General features: G+C 46.5%; 1 protein-coding gene across 1 annotated transcript in view; it reads right to left on the bottom strand.

Moving 5' to 3' along the window:
* Positions 1 to 18,120, bottom strand: part of NSMCE2 (NSE2 (MMS21) homolog, SMC5-SMC6 complex SUMO ligase) — a 277,066-nt gene extending 258,946 nt beyond the window's left edge. The window contains exons 1-2 of the mRNA XM_054984764.1: positions 18,001 to 18,120; positions 10,241 to 10,387 (exon numbers count right to left, since the gene is read on the bottom strand). Coding sequence (XP_054840739.1) covers positions 10,241 to 10,373 — 133 coding nt within the window. The 5' untranslated portion in view covers positions 10,374 to 10,387; positions 18,001 to 18,120. The remainder of the gene's footprint in view (positions 1 to 10,240; positions 10,388 to 18,000) is intronic.
* Positions 18,121 to 18,173: the final 53 nt, after the last annotated feature.

Here is an 18,173-nt window from a genome sequence, read left to right as displayed (position 1 = left end):
TGAGAATGTTTTAATTAGTCATTTCTCACAATTAGATCACCAATGTGACAGGATGGTTTACTCAAAACGAGGAACGCCAAAATCTGCGCAGAAACTGCTCTACAATAGCTAAGATACTTTCGAGGAGCAGAGACAGCCCAAATTTGTTTTAAGCAGAAAACAGTAAACTTAATCTACACGTTTATGATGGGAAAACATCTGATAAACATCAGGATCCTCAAAAATACATCAGGAGTATAATAAAACAACATTTAAAAAAGACTAAATCAGCTGCACCATTAGTCTAAGACTAAAAAAACAACTTAAATCAAGGATAAATACCAGAAACTCAGAACTCAGAACAAATGAATGTTCACCAACCATCTACAAATCTCAGTGGAGAAGTTCCAGTTGTAGGGCTGCCAAGTCCACCGGTGGGGGCGGAGGATCCCCTGCTCTCATCCTCTGGCCCCCCATTACCAGTGAACTGGCTGTGGGGTGGGGGGAAGCAGGGGAACAAGTCTCCCAGGGATGCTCCCAACCAAAATCAGCCCACTGTAAAGCACAGGAGTGCTCCCGGGCCCTGCATGATTACATCACTTCCTGGAAGTGATGTCATCACATCATCCCAAGAGTGCACGCGCAGGAAGATGTGTGCTTGGTCCCTCTCTCCCACCAAGACAGTAACGGGACCTGACAACACTACTTGGTGGACCTTCTTCAAAAGAGAGAGAGAGAGAGAGAATACATTCATCACCTTCAAAAGAGCCTGGAAAACCACAGTTCTTCAGATGGTGGTGGTATCTAAACCAGCATCTCTACAGTTGATAGGAGAGGGGTAAGGGGAAGAGAGGCTATATTACACCATATTTGTGTACCTTCTTGTCACAGGCTGCAGTTGGGGATTACTTCATTCTGAGGTCTGGCGAGTACGTGATACTCTCAATGTTTACATTAACCAGGATTCGGAAGTCACCTGCAACCCTTGGATATAACTTTAACCATGGTTAAGGTCTGTGCCTACACAAATCTTAATCATGGCAAAGCATTTTAAGTCAAAAAATAAAAATGAAAACCTCAGGAAGGGGCAGGGGGAGGGGGAGGAAGGAAAGAAGGGAGGGAGGGAGGAAGGAAGGAAGGAGAGTATTATTAGGAACCACTAGGAAGGGGATTGATATATATGGTACAGTCCCTGTACACAATTCTGGTTGTCTCATGTCACAAAGGATGCTGTGGCTCTAGAAAAGGTTAACAACAAGGCAATGGAAACCATTGGAAGATTAGACCATCATCCTTGTGAAGAAAGGCTTAAGAAGGTTTGTGGGTTTTTTTCTCATTTAAAGGAAAATACGGGTTTAAATAGAGGACCATGGCTGAGATTTGTAAACATTTTAATTCTGCACAGAGCCCAAATTAAGTCTTTAGAACTTGAGGTCATAACAAATATTCAACTGAAAACATATGATGTAGCACATTTTTATCCTGATCTTTCTAGAACGAGTTCAGGGGGATGCAGGTTATGTTCGGCTGAGAGACTGTGACTGGCCCAGCGAGCTTCATTCTGCCAGGGGAATCTAAACCCGTGTCTGCCAGAACCTGGTTCAACACTCTCTACTAATTACATCACACCGGCTTCCCAGAACAAACTTTAAATGATGCATAATTAGCTTATAAATTCGTTACTACGGGATGTCCAGATGGCTAGTTGTTCGGGCTGCTTTAAAAAGGGATTAGGCCATTACACAGAAGATGTTCTATCAAGAATTATTACTTCAATAGTTACAAATGGAAACTGCACATTCAGAGGCAGTATGTCTCGCTGATTACCAGACAAATAACAGAGAATAGCTAATTATTCACTCCACTCCATGCAAGAGATTCCTATAAATATATGGCTAGCCACTACTGGAGGCACAACAACCGAACAGATGGATATTATGTCTGGTCTGACAAACCAAGTATCTTATCATTCTGTCTCATACATTTTTGTCCCACCCTGATTTTCCTATTTTATCCTCACAACCACCCCATGAAGGGGCTTAGACTAAAACAATGGACTGATACAAGGTCACCCAGATTATGATCTTTGTATTCTACATCCACTGCTTCTAAACAGCACACAACTGCCGTCTGCCTGACTTGTCTTGCCCTAGTGAGGTCTGCACTATCTGACAGCTTTACCAATGTATCATGGAGTTTCTGATGTATATCAGAAATTATAGGGTGCTCTTTACTCATGCTGAGTATTTGTTTATCCACGGACAGAGACTGTATGCTACTAAGTACCAACTGCTGAGTGACAACAATGGTGTGGGGGGGGGCAATTACCATTACTAACTCAAAGGCCAAAACAGCCCTAGAAAGGGTCCAAGCCCCCTCCCCCTGCATTTTACTGACAGGCCTGGAAGGTTGGCAATACTGTTACAGTTGCCTGGCAACCCCCATAATGACACTGAGGGAGCATTTATTTCTTAAAGCTACAGACATGGTTTCTATTTTTTTTTAACCACAAGTGTGCATGCATTTTAGATTTCAAATTTTTCTGCAAACCTAGGGCTTTTTTCTGGTTTGTGGAAAGATCTGTCTTGTCCATGGGTCTCATCTCTGGGGATTGCTGGGTTGGTCTGCAGTAGAACAGCAGGATTTGAATCCAGTGGCACTTCTGAGACCAACAAGATTTTCAGAGTGGAATCCTCAGGAGAAGAAGAGCCCTGTGCAGCCAGCTCTGACTCAGCAGAAGCTGGCAATCCGGACGAGCTGCTGCTGGCAGATCAAAGTCTACAGCCAGCAGCTGAGGCAGAGCCACCAGCACCCTCCAGCCCCAACACCACAGGTGAAGCTCAGCCAGGGGCTTCCAACCCTCCAGGTTCACCCACACTCAGAGAGTGCCACAGCCAAAGGCAACGAATGGGGCTGCAGGAAAGACAGCGCAGTGCTCGCCTCCTCGGCCGACGGCAGCTGCTTGTGGATAGTGACGATGAGTAGCATCAAGATAGCTCCCAAGCAGCTGGCTGCGAACAGCGCGCGGCTATAAAGACCAGCCAAAGGGAACGCTTCCTCAGCTCCCATCCACTGGAACCACTCCTTCTGCTCTGTACATTGGACAAACCAGCCAACCTCTACGCAAAAGAATAAATGGACACAAATCTGACATTAGAAATGGAAACGTCCAAAAACCAGTGGGAGAACACTTCAATCTACCAGGACATTCCACCAAAGACTTAAAAGTCGCTGTGGTTCAACAGAAACCCTTCAAAAACAAAATCCAACGGGAGGCTGCTGAACTGGAATTCATATGCAAATTTGACTCTGTCAAGCTGGGACTGAATAGAGACTATGAATGGTTATCACATTATCACAGGTAACAGATTTCCTTTACAGAGGCGTGGTCTGGGGGAGCCCAGAGACGCCTCGTGTGGGCTTTGTTTGTCAATTATCTCAGCCTGAGTACGTGTGGGCTTTCAGGGACCACAGTTCTCTTTGTCAGATGCAGCTGGCAGGGAGAGCTGTGGTTATCGAGAGCTTATACTGCATAGGAATTGGATACCTTCACTGCGGTTAACTAACACGGCAAACTGACTCCACACCAAAAGGAGATGTTTACATTTACAAGCAAAGGAATGTTTTGATTGCCTTCACACTAATTGCATCCTGTCCTCTTGTGATATATGTCCCCTTCTTTCCCCTCCCCTCCTCTTCTGTATTTGACCAGTTCGGATCAGGCATCTGATGAAGAGAACTTGATTCTCAAAAGCTTATGCTACAATAAAATAAAATTGGTTAGTCTTAAAGGTGCTACTGGACTCTTTTTGATTTTGCTACTACAGACTAACACGGCTAACTCCTCTGGATCTATGCTTTCACACCGCTACTACTGCGACCACTTCATTGAATCTTGCCATGTTCCTATGACCTTCAGACCGAGTCCTGACTCTGCCTTTGTGTAGACCATGAACTTGTCAGGAACTGACCTTCAGACTTTGCTTTTCAAACCTACCCTCGGCTTGTGACCCCGTGCTCTGACCTTGGAATGGACTTCGACCACTCTGCTTGGGCTGGCACTCTGGCCCGGCCTCTGACACATGCTGGATTATGCACCGCTGGTGCCAGGGTTTCTAGTGCCTGCAGCCACTTGCGCGCACACTGAGCATGCATGTGCCCAAGGACTGTGTGATGACGTCATCACGTGATGACATCACCACACAGTAAAGGCAGGGCCATTGGCTAGTGGGTGGCTGGGGTGGCGCGAGGAGACTGCCTGCACTCTACATGCCGCCCCGGCCGCCTGCTATCCCTGGCCTGTACCTGCTGCACCCGCCCGGGGGCGTGTGGTGGCAGCGGCGGCAGCACGGGGCTGGCTGGCGGCGGTGTGAAGCAGCCAGCCCAGCTCCGTGGCACGCGCCTCCGCCCCGGAACCCCCTCCGGCGACCCCTCCAGCCCCATGGCGCCTTCAGCCCCCGCCTCACTGCCTCAATGGTGGTGCCGGCCCTGGGATTATGGTACCATCCACATATTATTGGATATTTTGCTATTACTGCACTGCAGCCATCATTCATAACTGGTTTTCCTCCGAGGATAATACAAGTCATCCATGAGCAATTGCTATAGCAGAACAAAACCACAATATCCTAGGTTGTGGAAGTGCATCCTGTATAAACCTCTGAACTGGTCCGACAGAGCTTTGGTGTTCCATCACAAAACCCTAACAGCGTAAGTCATGTGTGAAGAACAGCTAGGTTTATGAAAAAGAAGTATTTATCTGGAAAAGGAGTAAAAACTTGTACCAGCACTTCTTAATCCTCCCCTCCAAGGCTTCAGTGGTAATGCTGTGGGATTTAACTTTATACCTCTATCACCTTCTCTGCAGTTTAAACCCAGAGTCGCTCCTGAGCCAAAGTTTTAGAGAAACGTTAACAGGCTTTTCTGCGAGTGGACTTTTTGTACCGCAGTTACATCACAGTCCTTCCACCTCAGAACCAGATTTGACTCAGAGAACTGAAGATGGCCTAATTGCCGGAGAACGGAAAATTTACAGGAGGAATTCTTGCAAAGGAGATCGATGAGGTAACCAGTAACAAAAACTGTGACCTTTCATAACGACCTCTGGAGAAGTCATATCTGAGGGAGGATATTGTTGGAAGGGAAAACCCCATTACTGAAAGACAGTTCAGTTTCTCAAGACTACCTAATGGGAACAAAGCAGAAGTTGCTGAAGAGATGCCTTGATAAGGTAAGAAGAAAATAAATATAGCAACAAGTGCTTATCTTGGAATATTATTTTTCCCAGAACTGTTAAGGGGGGGATTTTTTTCCAACCCTTCTGACACTATTTAACTATTTCCTTGGGCAGCTGATAGGCCATGTTTAATCCTGAATATGTATCATATAGATCCTGCCAATCTCAGCACTAGCTATCAGATCTAAGTCCCTGATGCGGGAAAAGATCTGCTGGCTGGCATCTGTATGTCGTAGTACATTTTTTTATCCTGTTCAATGTGGCTTATGTGGTTCTCTCCCAATTTTGTCTCAACAACAACTCTGTGAGGAAGGTTGAGGTAAACAAGAGGGACTAGCCCTAGCCCCGCCCCACCCCACCCCCCAGTAGGCTTTATGGTCCAGCAGGAATGTGATTTTGGGCCTTATGGATCCTCATCCAGCCAGTATACCATACCGACTCAACTGTTCAAAATTTGTTCCTCTAGACAACCAACTACACTGCCTTGTGATAAAACCGGCTGGGCCTCTTTTTTTGCAAGAATATACAAGTTTTCCAAGTTTTACAAACTCTGTTCTTTGCCACCTAAGAAGGATAAAAGCAAGCTCAGGGTTACTCATGAAAACACGAAAGGGTATGCCAAACATCTATACCCCCTCAAAGCTTCATAATAAGGTAGGCCCCTACGGGTTGTGACCCACAAAGCCAAATGTAGCCCGCCACCCATACCTGGAATCCTATCAGGGCCGCGAAAATCTACCCGTTGCTGCCATCTGTGCAGGAATGCAAAAGCAAAGCTATTGTCAAACGTCAGGCAGATAGTATTTGGCTTAACACGTTGTGCAGGTCTGCAACAGAAGTCCTTAGCAAAGAATCTGAGGCTACATGCAGCTAAATGAGAAGTGATGGTTCATAAAATCCCTACCCATATTATTTTAAGAAATGCCTTCACCGCTTGTCCCCCACCTCCAAAAACCGCACTGCCTGTGCTACTCATTCAGTCCCTTTGCCAGACAGGAATTTTAATCTATGCTTCCATTTCAGTAGCAAGGGACCCCAAATGTCTAGCGGGGACATGAATAAAACACTCCTAAGCTTGGTGAGAGGCAACCGCTTCACAGAGAGAGGAATGATTAACAGCATACAGTCGACAACTTCAAGTCTTTGCTGCCATCTTTTGGTCATATTTAGACACAGCCTCAAAGGATAAGGCTGAAAACTATACCTCCAACAAACAGACCAGAGGAGATGTTAGGGGTTCCATGAATGGAGCTTCCAATGGGTCATGAATTCAATGATTAGGTAAAGTGCAGAGATCTGATTCGGATACAGATAGTAGTTGAGAAGAAAGAGAGGTTAAGCCACCCCCATACTGCTTTAGAAAAGAGCAAGAGTCCAGTAGCACTTTTAAGACTAACAACATTTGTGGTAGGGTAGCTTGAAGAGATTCATTTGAGCAAGAGTTCCCCCTACTGTTACAGCGTTTGAGGTAAGTGGCCTCCTCCAAACGGGTTGGATCCAGCCACCTTCTTCATTCATTCTTTCCCAGTGCTCCTTCTTACCACAGCCCTTGTCTCACAGGACTTTTGCCCATGCAAGTCCCATGATCTCCCATGCAGCTTTTTCTGTGTGAGAAAGATTCAAGGGGACCCTACATTTATTTTTCAGTAACTGAAACACTGTCAGGATCCAACCCAATGAGTTTTACTGCTATTTAAGGGCAATAACCTATACAGAGCTTCTTCCCAAGTTCAGTTATGTAAAATTGACAAGATCCGGAAATAAATAATAACTGTGCTTATATACCGCTCTTCTAGAGAGATTAGTGCCTCACCTAGAGCGGTGAACAAGTTAATGTTATTATTATCCCCACAATACAGCTGGGGAGCCGAGGCTGAGAGGAACGGTTTACCCAAGGCCACCTGCTGAGCTTATGGCAATAGTGGGATTTGAACCAGTAGAGTGCTGATTCGCAACCGAACCACTTAACCACTGTGCTACATCACAGCCCTTTTATGCTACCCTAGAATTTATTGAGAGTTACACATGAGTCAACAGGCTGTGTCCATATACTGAAGTAATGCCAGACAGATTAATGCAACGTTATCCAATGTGGCACCCGCTGATGGGTTTCCTGGCACCCATTTGCTTCTTCAGTAAAGCATCTCTTCTCCAAAGCAAAGAGCCAGTGCTGTCTTTCCTCCAAGCAAGAGGTGCTTCAGAAAAACTGAGGAGGAATAATTACCTTCTTCAGGTAGACCTTATTCAGAAACAGCTGCCTTCATTGTAGGAGGATGTCTGGCTTGGAACCTCTCAACAGTCTGTGACTGGCAGCCATGTTGAGAAAGCACCCCCTCCCCATTCTCAAAAGCCCAGAAGCGCCCACAGGCTCAACCACAACAATAATAATAATAACAACATTTGATTTATATACTGCCCTTCAGGATGACTTAACACCCACTCAGAGCGGTTTACAAAGTATGCCATTATTATTTATTTATTTATTTATTTATTTATTTATTTATTTATTTATTTATTCAATTTATATACCGCCCATCCCAGGGGCTCTGGGCGGTGAACAGTTAAAATTGATAAAAACAAAAACTAAAATCAATATACAAATAATAAAACAAATTAACAAGGTGCAGTGGTGGGGAGAACCTTCCCCACCCCAAAGGTGGGAGGCCGACATGGCACCGCCCCCTTCAATCACCAAACGCCTGGCGGAACAGCTCTGTCTTACAGGCCCGGCGGAACGATAATATGTCCCACTGGGCCCGGGTTTCCATTGACAGAGCGTTCCACCAGGCTGGGGCCAGGACTGAAAAAGCCCTGGCCCTGGTTGAAGCGAGGCGGGCTTCCTTAGGGCCGGGGACCACAAGTAAATATTTATTCGCTGATCGGAGCGATCTCCGGGGAACGTACAGGGAGAGGCGGTCCCGAAGATATGCCGGTCCCAACCCACTCAGGGCTTTAAAGGTAAGAACCAACACTTTGAACCTGATTCGGAATTCAACTGGAAGCCAGTGCAGCTGGCGCAGGACAGGTGTGATGTGTGACGGTAAGGTATACCAGTCAGGACCCGTGCCGCCGCATTCTGGACCAGTTGTAGTTTCCGGATCAGGCCCAGGGGTAGCCCAGCGTAGAGTGAGTTACAGTAATCTAGCCTGGAGGTGACCGTTGCATGGATCACTGTAGCCAGGTCCTGGGGCGTCAGGTAGGGGGCAAGTTGCCTGATCTGACGAAGATGGAAAAATGCAGACTTGGCAACCGCCGTGACCTGGGCCTCCATCGATAGGGAGGCATCCAGGAACACACCCAGACTCTTTACCACTGGCAAAGTTGCCAGTGGTGTCCCATCCAGGGCAGGGAGCTGGATCCCAACATCTGGCAGCCCCCGTCCCAGCTGCAGGACCTCCGTCTTCACTGGGTTCAATTTCAGTCTGCTCTGTTTCAACCATGCCGTCACAGCCTCCAAAGCTCTGGCCAGATTGTCTGGGGCCGTGTCTGGCCGACCGTCCATCAACAGAAAAAGTTGGGTGTCATCCGCGTATTGATGACAACCCAGCCCAAACCTCCGCACCAACTGGGCGAGGGGGCGCATATAGATGTTAAATAACATTGGGGAGAGTATCGCCCCTTGGGGAACCCCGCACACCAAAGGGTGACGGGCCGATAGATCTCCCCCGAGCGCCACCCTCTGTCCCCGACCCTGGAGAAAGGAGACCAGCCACTGTAAGACTGTCCCCCTAATCCCCACGTCGGCAAGGCGGCTGGCCAACAAATCATAGTCAACCGTGTCAAACGCTGCTGTGAGATCAAGTAACACAAGCAGCGCTGACCCGCCTCGATCCAGATGCCTGCGAAGGTCGTCTGTGAGGGCAACCAAGGCTGTCTCCGTCCCATGGCCAGGACGGAAGCCAGACTGGAATGGGTCCAGGACTTGACCCCACAACAAAACACCCTGTGAGGTGGGTGGGGCCAAGAGAGCTCCAGAGAGCTGTGACTAGCCCAAGGTCACCCAGCTGGCTTCAAGTGGAGGAGTGGGGAATCAAACCCAGTTCTCCAGATTAGAGTCCCACTGCTCTTAACCACTACACCAAACTGGCTCTCAAGACCAGGGGTACCTAGTTTAATCTTCTGGCTCTGGTATGGCAGCTTTTTCATTCATTCATTCATTCATTCAAGACCAGCGCTAATAATTTAAAACAGTTCACAAAAATTGAATATAAATTTCAAGATATAAGGTATTAAAAACTGGACATAAGATTTTTAGAGATTAAATAAATAATGTTAAGAATCAGTTACCCTTCACAGTAACTCCTTGCGGATTTTGCAGGCAGCTGCAAAAAACATAGCGCAGGGAATCTGTGAATTTGCTCCTAAAAGAAGCTTCCCGGTAAACACAGGGTCAGAGCAGCCCGAAAACCTTCCAAGCAAGGCGAGAATAAACTTTGCAAAGATTGGTACGGCAGCTTCATTCATTCCAAACAAAATGCATAAGGCCCGAGATTAATTACAGAGGAGAGTTATAGTTGTTACTTGGGATGAAGGCATTATAACCCCGAAAGTGGTTTAAAACACGGGTCAAGGGCACGCATGCTAAATTTAGGCACACAACGATGATGTCATGCAATTGCCTCATCCTGCACCAAATTCTTTATATGCACCTGGGCATCTTTCGAGGTCATTAACGACAGCTTCTCAGAAGCATCAAGCATGCATACTGAGAAAGAGATTTAAGCATGCAAGCATCATGCGGCATGCATTTCCACTGGACCTCAACTGGCTTGCCCCTTCCAGCACAAAGAAGCCCCAGGTCTTATCATATTTACATTTACATTCGTTTTATCATTCAAAATACTAGAAAGATTTACATGGGATTACCACAGCTGATGGCCCACGCAAAAAGGAAACGCAGCGATTGACAGAATGATGGATGGCGCTGAATCACTCTCTAGGGCCACATTTGCATTCTAAGGCTTGTCGAGAGCTTCAGAAACGAGACGGTGGAGAATAAAATTGTTCCAAACAACAGCTACTCACTGTGATTTTCCACAAGATCAAGAGCAACTTTTGTAGTGACATCCATCCCAGAGCTTATGTATAACTGGCAGCTTTTCAGAGAAGAGAGGCATGACTCCACACCGCTGAATGAGACCACGGAACCTCCAGACATCTTGAATTAATTACCTGGAAAATAAGAAACATTTTTACAGCCTCAGCATAACACCCTGCTGCCACGCTTCACTCATTCCCCCACCTCAGTACCTAAATAGCTGCTAACTCAGTGTGTTGGACAGATAGCCATCAATTCAGTTTTTAGTAAAGAGTCCAGCAGCACCTTTAAGACTAACCAACTTTATTATAGCATAAGCTTTTGAGAGCCACAGCTCTCTTCATCAGATGCAAGCACCGTGTGGCATGCATGTCCATTGGACCTGAACTAACTTGCACGTTCCAGCACAAAGAAGCATCTGACGAAGAGAGCTGTGGCTCTCAAAAGCTTATGCTACAATAAAGTTGGTTAGTCTTAAAGGTGCTACTGGACTCTTTACTAGTTTGCTGCTACAGACTAACACGGCTAACTCCTCTGGATCTAATTCCGTTTTTAGAGACTTAAGTTTAACGCTGGATTCGCACATGCCACTTTTCAGCCTCACTCCAACTGCTGGTGTGCATGTATGAAAAACAGAGAATTCTAAATGCATTTCTATTGCCACTTGCTGGGGGAGAAAGGATTGCTTAGCCAAGGCTCTACGATGGCACCTCAATCACACATTCAGCTGTACGTGCATTGAATGTAATGCAAGAACTACTCAATGCATTTAAAAAGAATAAGTATATAGTATACATGGATTGCATGTGTGTTAACTATAACCTGTGGACAGGGCTTTACTCTACTGCATATGAGAAGAGATTAAGTGTTGTTCACCCTTTCTGTAAAGTTCTATGCACGCTGAAAAATTACATGCTTTAGCAACTGAAACTGTTCCGATAAAAATTATTTTGCACCATGGCAAAATGCACACATGCCACTTAAAACACTTTCCAATCACTGCTCAGCTTTTGGCAAGCACGCATGAGACACCAGAAGGACAATTCCACATGTATTCGCATCAGCCTTCTCAACCATTGGAAAGCTGATTCCTTTCATGCGCTTTACAACATACATTGGATTTGGGTATGCCTCCTAAACTCGAAATCCAGCACACAGCGCGATACTTACCAACGGGAGGGCTGAGTTTATTAACTGTTCCACCAATATGTAATAACCACCACCTCGATATTTTTTAGTCACTATGTTCATGTATTTTGAGCTTAGTAATATCTACTCAAGATATTCTTTTCAAATTTAATGGTGGTTGGAGAAGGTGGGATAGCCTGCGTGATTCCAGTGCCAAAGAAGAGATCTAACCCTTTCTGCCAAAAATATCTGCCTTGCACGAATTAAAGCTAATAAAGACAAAATGACAATGTATGTACTAAAGTCTGCTTGGTCTAGAAAACCCATACATGCATCTGGCAACCCATCACAGCAAGTCTGAAGGAAGGAAACAAAAAACTTCTTAGTTTGGGTCACAAAGCAATTTCAGTGTCATGCCAAAATGATGCACGTGGCAGCAGATACACATACGTGGCTTGTGTAGAAGGAAGCAGCTTCGAGGAACCAACAAAGCTCTTTCTATGGCTATTCAGGTGATCAGGCAAGTAGCCTCAAAGTTGTTTCCTTGATTAAGAATGCTCATTATGGCCACTTCCACGCAGGGATTTTGCCCCTTGTGACCAGCTTGGATGCCGCTGCTTTTGGTGGGCACTTCTACATGACATGGTGAGTATGACTTACACAGCTCCCATACTCCCCCCTCCTCATTGAGCCGGGGGGGGGGGGACACACCCTTGGCTCTTACTCAAACAGAGAAATTGAGGTATGGCTGCAGGTGGAAGAGTTCATATTGATGCTCCACCCACAGGCAATCTGAGGAGAAGGGCAGAACTAAGCTCCGCCTTCAAAATGGTAGACAGTTGTGGCATAGTTGTGAAGGGCAAAATGAGGGGAAGGGGGTTGCCAGGTTGTACAGGGGGCAACAATATTTTCATTTTATCAGCACTTTCGCACCAATGTGATGAAGGGAATAATAACAACAACAACATTTGATTTATACATCGCCCTTCAGAGCAACTTAACACTCACTCAGAGCGGTTTACAAAGTATGTTATTATTATCCCCACAACAAACACCCTGTGTGGTGGGTGGGGCTGAGAGAGCTCTGGGAAGCTGTGACTGATGCCAAGTCACCCAGCTGGCTTCAAGTGGAGGAGTGGGGAATCAAACCCGGCTCTCCAGATTAGAGTCCCAGCACTCTTAACCACTACATCAAACTGGGTCTCAAACTGGAAAGGAGTGGTGATACCAGAACTGAACAGTATAGGGACAGGACATGCAGTCGGGGACACCATAACAATTTGAGAACCAGTTTTCAAATGAATCGCTTTATTCCAAATAATTAATACAGAGTGAGCACTTTTGAACAGTCATGAATATGACATCCTACTATATAAAAGGGTAAGCATGTTTCAGATGACTCACTTCCTTCCCTGGTGCGCCACCAGAGGGTGCTACCACAGCAGGAAACCCAGGCCAGGATCAGGCATGGAGCAGGTGGCAATGCCCGCTCCCCGCCTTCACCCAGCTGGGATCAGGAATGGAGCAGGTGGCAATGCCAGCCCCTTGCCTTCACCCAGCCAGGATCAGGAGCAGAGCAGGAAGTAAGGCCCGCCCCCTGCCATCACCCAGCCAGGATCAGAATAGTAGAAAAGTTTATTGTATTCAGCCATAGGCCATTACAAGTCACAAACAACAAACAAAACAGAAACACAAGCTTGAACAGGATCAGAATAATAATAATAACATTCGATTTATATACCGCCCTTCAGGACAATTTAATGCGCGCTCAGAGCAGTTTACAAAGTATGTTATTATTATCCCCACTACAAACACCCTGTGAGGTGGGGGGGGGGCTGAGAGAGCTCCTAGAAGCTCCTAGGAGCGGAGCAGGAGGCAATGCCCGCCCCTGCCTTCACCCTACCGGGATCAGGAGCAGAGGTGGCAATGCCCGCCTGCCATCTTCACCCGGTCAGGATCAGGAGCGGAGCATGTGGCAATGCCCACCCTCCCCCTTCACCCAGCCAGGATCAGGAACACAGGTGGCAGCAACACCCTCCTCCCTCCTTCACCCAGCCAGGATCAGGCATGGAGCAGGCGGCAATGCCCGCCCCCTTCACTCAGCTGGGATCAGGCGCATAGCAGGTGTTAATACCTACCCCCGCCTTCACCCAGCTGGGATCAAGAGAGGAGCAGGTGCCAATTCCCACCCCCTGCCTTCACTCAGCTGGGATCAGGTGCAGGGGAGGAGGTAATGCCCACCTGCCTGCCCTCCCCTTTCTAGAGCCTGTTGAACTTTTTCTTACAACGAGCTTTGTTGCTAGTTTATAAATAAAACTGGAAAGGCTAACTAGACTGTAAACCTGCATGCAGGGCCTTACTTTATTTAACCACTTGTACAAAGCCTACTTTTTCTGGGCACATTATTGTTGTTGTTATTAACAAAAACAACAACGTTTCAAAATCCAAATGGATAAGAACATAATACTCCAGATATTACTGTGGTGGAAAGTTACTGTGGTGGACAGTCCCAGGTGACTGTCAAAGGAACAGAAATTGAGAAGATAGCAAAATATCAAGATCTAAGATTTGAAGTTCAGCTTCTCTGAGAGAAACATATAACAGTTATTCCAGTAGTGCTAGGAGTACTAGGTGCAATTCCAAAAGGACTAATTAAACAGCTAGGTGATACTGGCATAGACAGCATAACATCTGGACAGCTGCAGACAGCTGCGCTACTTGGAACAAGCCACCTACTGAGGTGATACCTCACTAACTCCTGGATTCTTGGATAAAATACAAGTTGGTAAAGGACAAAAAAAATTCCAGCCCAAACATCTGGTAGACTGTGATAACATCTAATTAATAACAATAACAACAACCATGCTCTTTACTGGTGTTTTAAATTTTTGCCCTCGTGAATACTTTACATCAGTCTCTGGGACATGTTTTAGGGGCACAAACTCAGTTCATGCCAGATACTAGCTAGGCCTGAAAAGGACATCATTCATTCATTCATTTATAGTCCTCCTTTCTCACTGAGACTCAAGGCGGATTACACAGTACGAGGTTAATACAATCAGTATCAAGTAAGTACATTTCAATACAATATCATAAGGTAAACATATACAAGTTTAAAGACATAGCATTAGCAAGGATCCAAGACACAGTAGAAAATACTGAAGCAAAACATAATCAATTCTAGGACTAACATTAGACAACATGGAGCACTGGTTGTACACAGGAGTACATATTTAAAGCAATAGATAATATATGAGGCAAAAATGGTGATGAAGTCTATGATCCCTGACTTGTTAGTGAAGCATCTGAGACCCCATCCCTACAATGCAGCCCTCCCATTTGAGTAAAAAGCCTTTTTGAATAGTTCAGTTTTGCATCATTTACGGAAAGCTAGGAGAGTGGGGGCTCTTCTGACTTCCTCAGGCAGGTCATTCCACAGGATAGGGGCCACCACAGAGAAAGCCCGTGTACGGGCTGCTGCTGACTTCACCTGCGTGCAGCCTGGTACCTGCAGGAGACCCTGTTCAGATGAGCAAAGCTGCCGTGGGGGGACATAGGGAGGGAGGCTGTCCCGTAGGTATGCCGGACCATACAACCAGCAATGTACAAAACTGTTCCAGGACAGAAAATTGGTAGTAGGTTGGTATCCTTTCAGGGGAAAGAAAAGTATGTGCTGGTCCTAGACCTCTCTTTGAAGAATCTCCAGCACGCAGCTTGAGATGCACTGTTCTACAATAAAGGTGCTACATGAATGACTATTCATGATATTCATGTTAATTAGGCTCCAAGAAGCTCCACGTGATTGGAAAACTTACAATCAACCAGCTGAGTGATCAACGCTTGAAGCCGCAGCCCTAAACTACCTGAAAGGTAGGTGGGCCACATCTATGGCAACCTCCAGTTCTGGGGAAAGGCTCTCCGTTCTCCCGCAATCTGCCATTCTCCCATCAGAAATGTCTCTTACAGTTACTAAGTTGGAAGCTATTGGGGTTTTTTTGCACTTACCCATTAGAACTGGCAAGTGCCACTGTTTCATGTTCTAGAACATGACATTTCCGTACAGCACAATAGACACTGCTTATTTCACAATAGCCGACAGAAATCCACAGGTCAGACTCAGACTGCACACCTCCAAAGCATCTCTTCTGTGACGATGAGAGGGTGCATTATCCCTGAGCCCCCACAACACCTCCGTTTTGTGATGTCCCTTATGTTGAAGATGGATCTTAGTTACAGCACAACAGCATCTAGGCAGTACTGATTAACCCCAGAGAAAAACAGTGCTGAACAATGCCTCGGCCACCTAGAATAATAACACCAGCCCCACCTGGGTACCTTTGCATCCACACTACGGACGGGACCTCAGATGTTCTGCATCAAGAGACAGAAGTGCCAAACCAACTTTCACATTATATGTCACTGCAAATTTTCAGGTAAGCAAGGTCATTCCTTACATTCAAATGATCGTACCATAATTCATTTAATTCAGCCCTGGGTTTCATGCACCATCTAAACCAAGCCACTGGGTCTGCAAAGAATGCTCCGGGGTGCCATTGCCAGTCTCCTTCATATACTTCATTTTCCAAATCCTAAAATTCCAAGGGAGCTTCCAGAAAAAAGGGGAAAAAACAGCAGGAGAAACTGAAACAGCCTGGCTTCACCCAAAGGACAAACAGGGATAATGAGGTGCTCATGGAGTTTCCTTTTCGGCTAAGCAACAGAGCCGGTTGTCAATGCCAAGCTCCAACCCAGCTGTAAGTAAATTCACAATCAGAGAAAGAGCACCTCGGAGCAAGTGCAGAACGCTTACTCTTCACCACCAAGTGTGTGCATGTGTGTGTGTGTGTGTTGTCAAGTCACAGCTGACTTAGGGTGGCCTCATATGGTTTTCCAGGCAAGAGACAAACCGAGGTGGTTTGCCATTACCTGGCTCTGCAGAGCAACTCTGAATTTGCTTGGTGGTCTCCCATCCAAGTACTAACCAGGGTTGACCCTGGTTAGCTTCCAACATCTTATGGAATCAAGCTAGCCTGGGCCATCCAGGTCAGGGCCACCACCAAGAAGCCCTAGACTAAGGGATTCCAACAGAAAAATGAATGAATACTTACTATCTCATGTTTTTACAGTATTCTCATGCAGAGTTTTAGTTGTCTTCTCAAGGGAAGGAGTAAAGTCTCAGAGTCAAAGGAACAGGCTATTTTCCCATTAACTTGAGAAAGTTATCACTACTGGGCTAGTGGTAATCGAGGCAGTTTCACACACACAAAGAACTCCTTAATCGTGTTCTCCAAGCCTCCGAGTCACAACTAGAGCTGCGTACCTCCAAATGGTGCTGGGAGTTCTCCTAGAATTACAACTCAAGGGAGCTTTGACTCTCAAAAGCGTATACCCTTGAAATATCTTGTTGGTCTCTAAGGTGCCACTGGACTCAAATCCTGCTGTTCTACAGACCAACACAGCTACCTACCTGAAACTGGAATCTGCAATTACAACTGATCTCCAGACAGGGCTTTTTTTTCTGGGAAAAGACGTGGTGGAACTCAGAGGGTCGTCCTTGGAGAAAATGGTCACATGGCTGGTGGCCCCACCCCCTGATCTCCAGACAGAGGGGAGTTTAGATTGCCCTCTCAACTCCCCTCTGTCTGGAGATCAGGGGGCGGGGCCACCAGCCATGTGACCATTTTCAAGAGGTTCCGGAACTGTTCCACCACGTTCCTGCTGAAAAAAAGCCCTATCTCCAGACAAGAGAGATTAGTTCCCCTGAAGAAAATGGCAACTTCAGAGGGTAGACATCCCATCCCTGCTGTGCCCCCTCTCCTCTTCAAAGTCTGCCTTCCCCAAGCACTGCCTCCAAATCTCCAGAAATTTCGCATGCTGGAGTTGGTGAGCCTGCGCCACTGAGCATAGACGGAGTATTTCAGTCCCAAGCTCTAACTTGGGAAATCTTTCACAGGTATAAATTAGGATTGCCAACTCTGTGTAAAGAGATTCCTGGAAATTTGGAGATGGAAAGGGGAGGGGGTTACAAGGTCTGGGGAGGAACCTCAGCAGGGTCTAACGCCATAGAGTCTAAAGCTGTCATTTTCTCCACGGAACTGATCTCTGTCACCTGGAGATCAGCTGTAATTCTGGGAGATCTCCAGGCATGACCTGGGGTTTGGCTACCTTACTTGTGATGCTGCTACTGGACCCTCGTTTATTTATTTATTTTTTAGTCTAATAGCACCTTAGAGACCAACAAGATTTTCAATGGTGTAAGCTTTCGAGAGTCAGTGCTCTCTTCTTCAGACACGCCATTTATTTTTCTCGCTATAGACTACTGGGACATGAAAATAGTTGCAACTCCTGGCAGCGCGGCGGCGGCTACACACATCTGCGAAAGCGCCCTTAACAAATGAGAGTGCGTGGCTGTGGCGCGTCTCTTTTTACAGTGCAATCCTAAACAGAGTTACATGAGTCTAAGCCCATTGAAATCAACGGGCTTAGATGGAAGTAACTCTGCTTAGGATTGCACTGTGAGGCCCTGAACAGGCTACCCGCTCTTTTCCTCTCTGCGGTCAATAACTCCAGGGGTGCCCAAAAGGAGGACATGTTTGTCCTTTCTCTTCTGTTCCCCTACCTAACATCAGAGACTCTGGACTCTGCCCTCTCTTCCCGCAGAGACCGGCCGGCGCGCCTCCGTCCCGCTTGTCCTGTCTGGAGTCCCCGCTGGAACCACTCGCGCGTTTGCAGGAGGAGGAGGAGGAAAGGCAGGCTAGGAAGCGCTCGCCATCATCAGCCGGCGCCCGTTCA

Source organism: Eublepharis macularius, chromosome 7 (genome assembly GCF_028583425.1).
Source record: "Eublepharis macularius isolate TG4126 chromosome 7, MPM_Emac_v1.0, whole genome shotgun sequence".
In the NCBI taxonomy this organism is placed as follows: Eukaryota; Metazoa; Chordata; class Lepidosauria; order Squamata; family Eublepharidae; genus Eublepharis; species Eublepharis macularius.
This window is presented reverse-complemented; position numbering and strand designations above follow the sequence as displayed.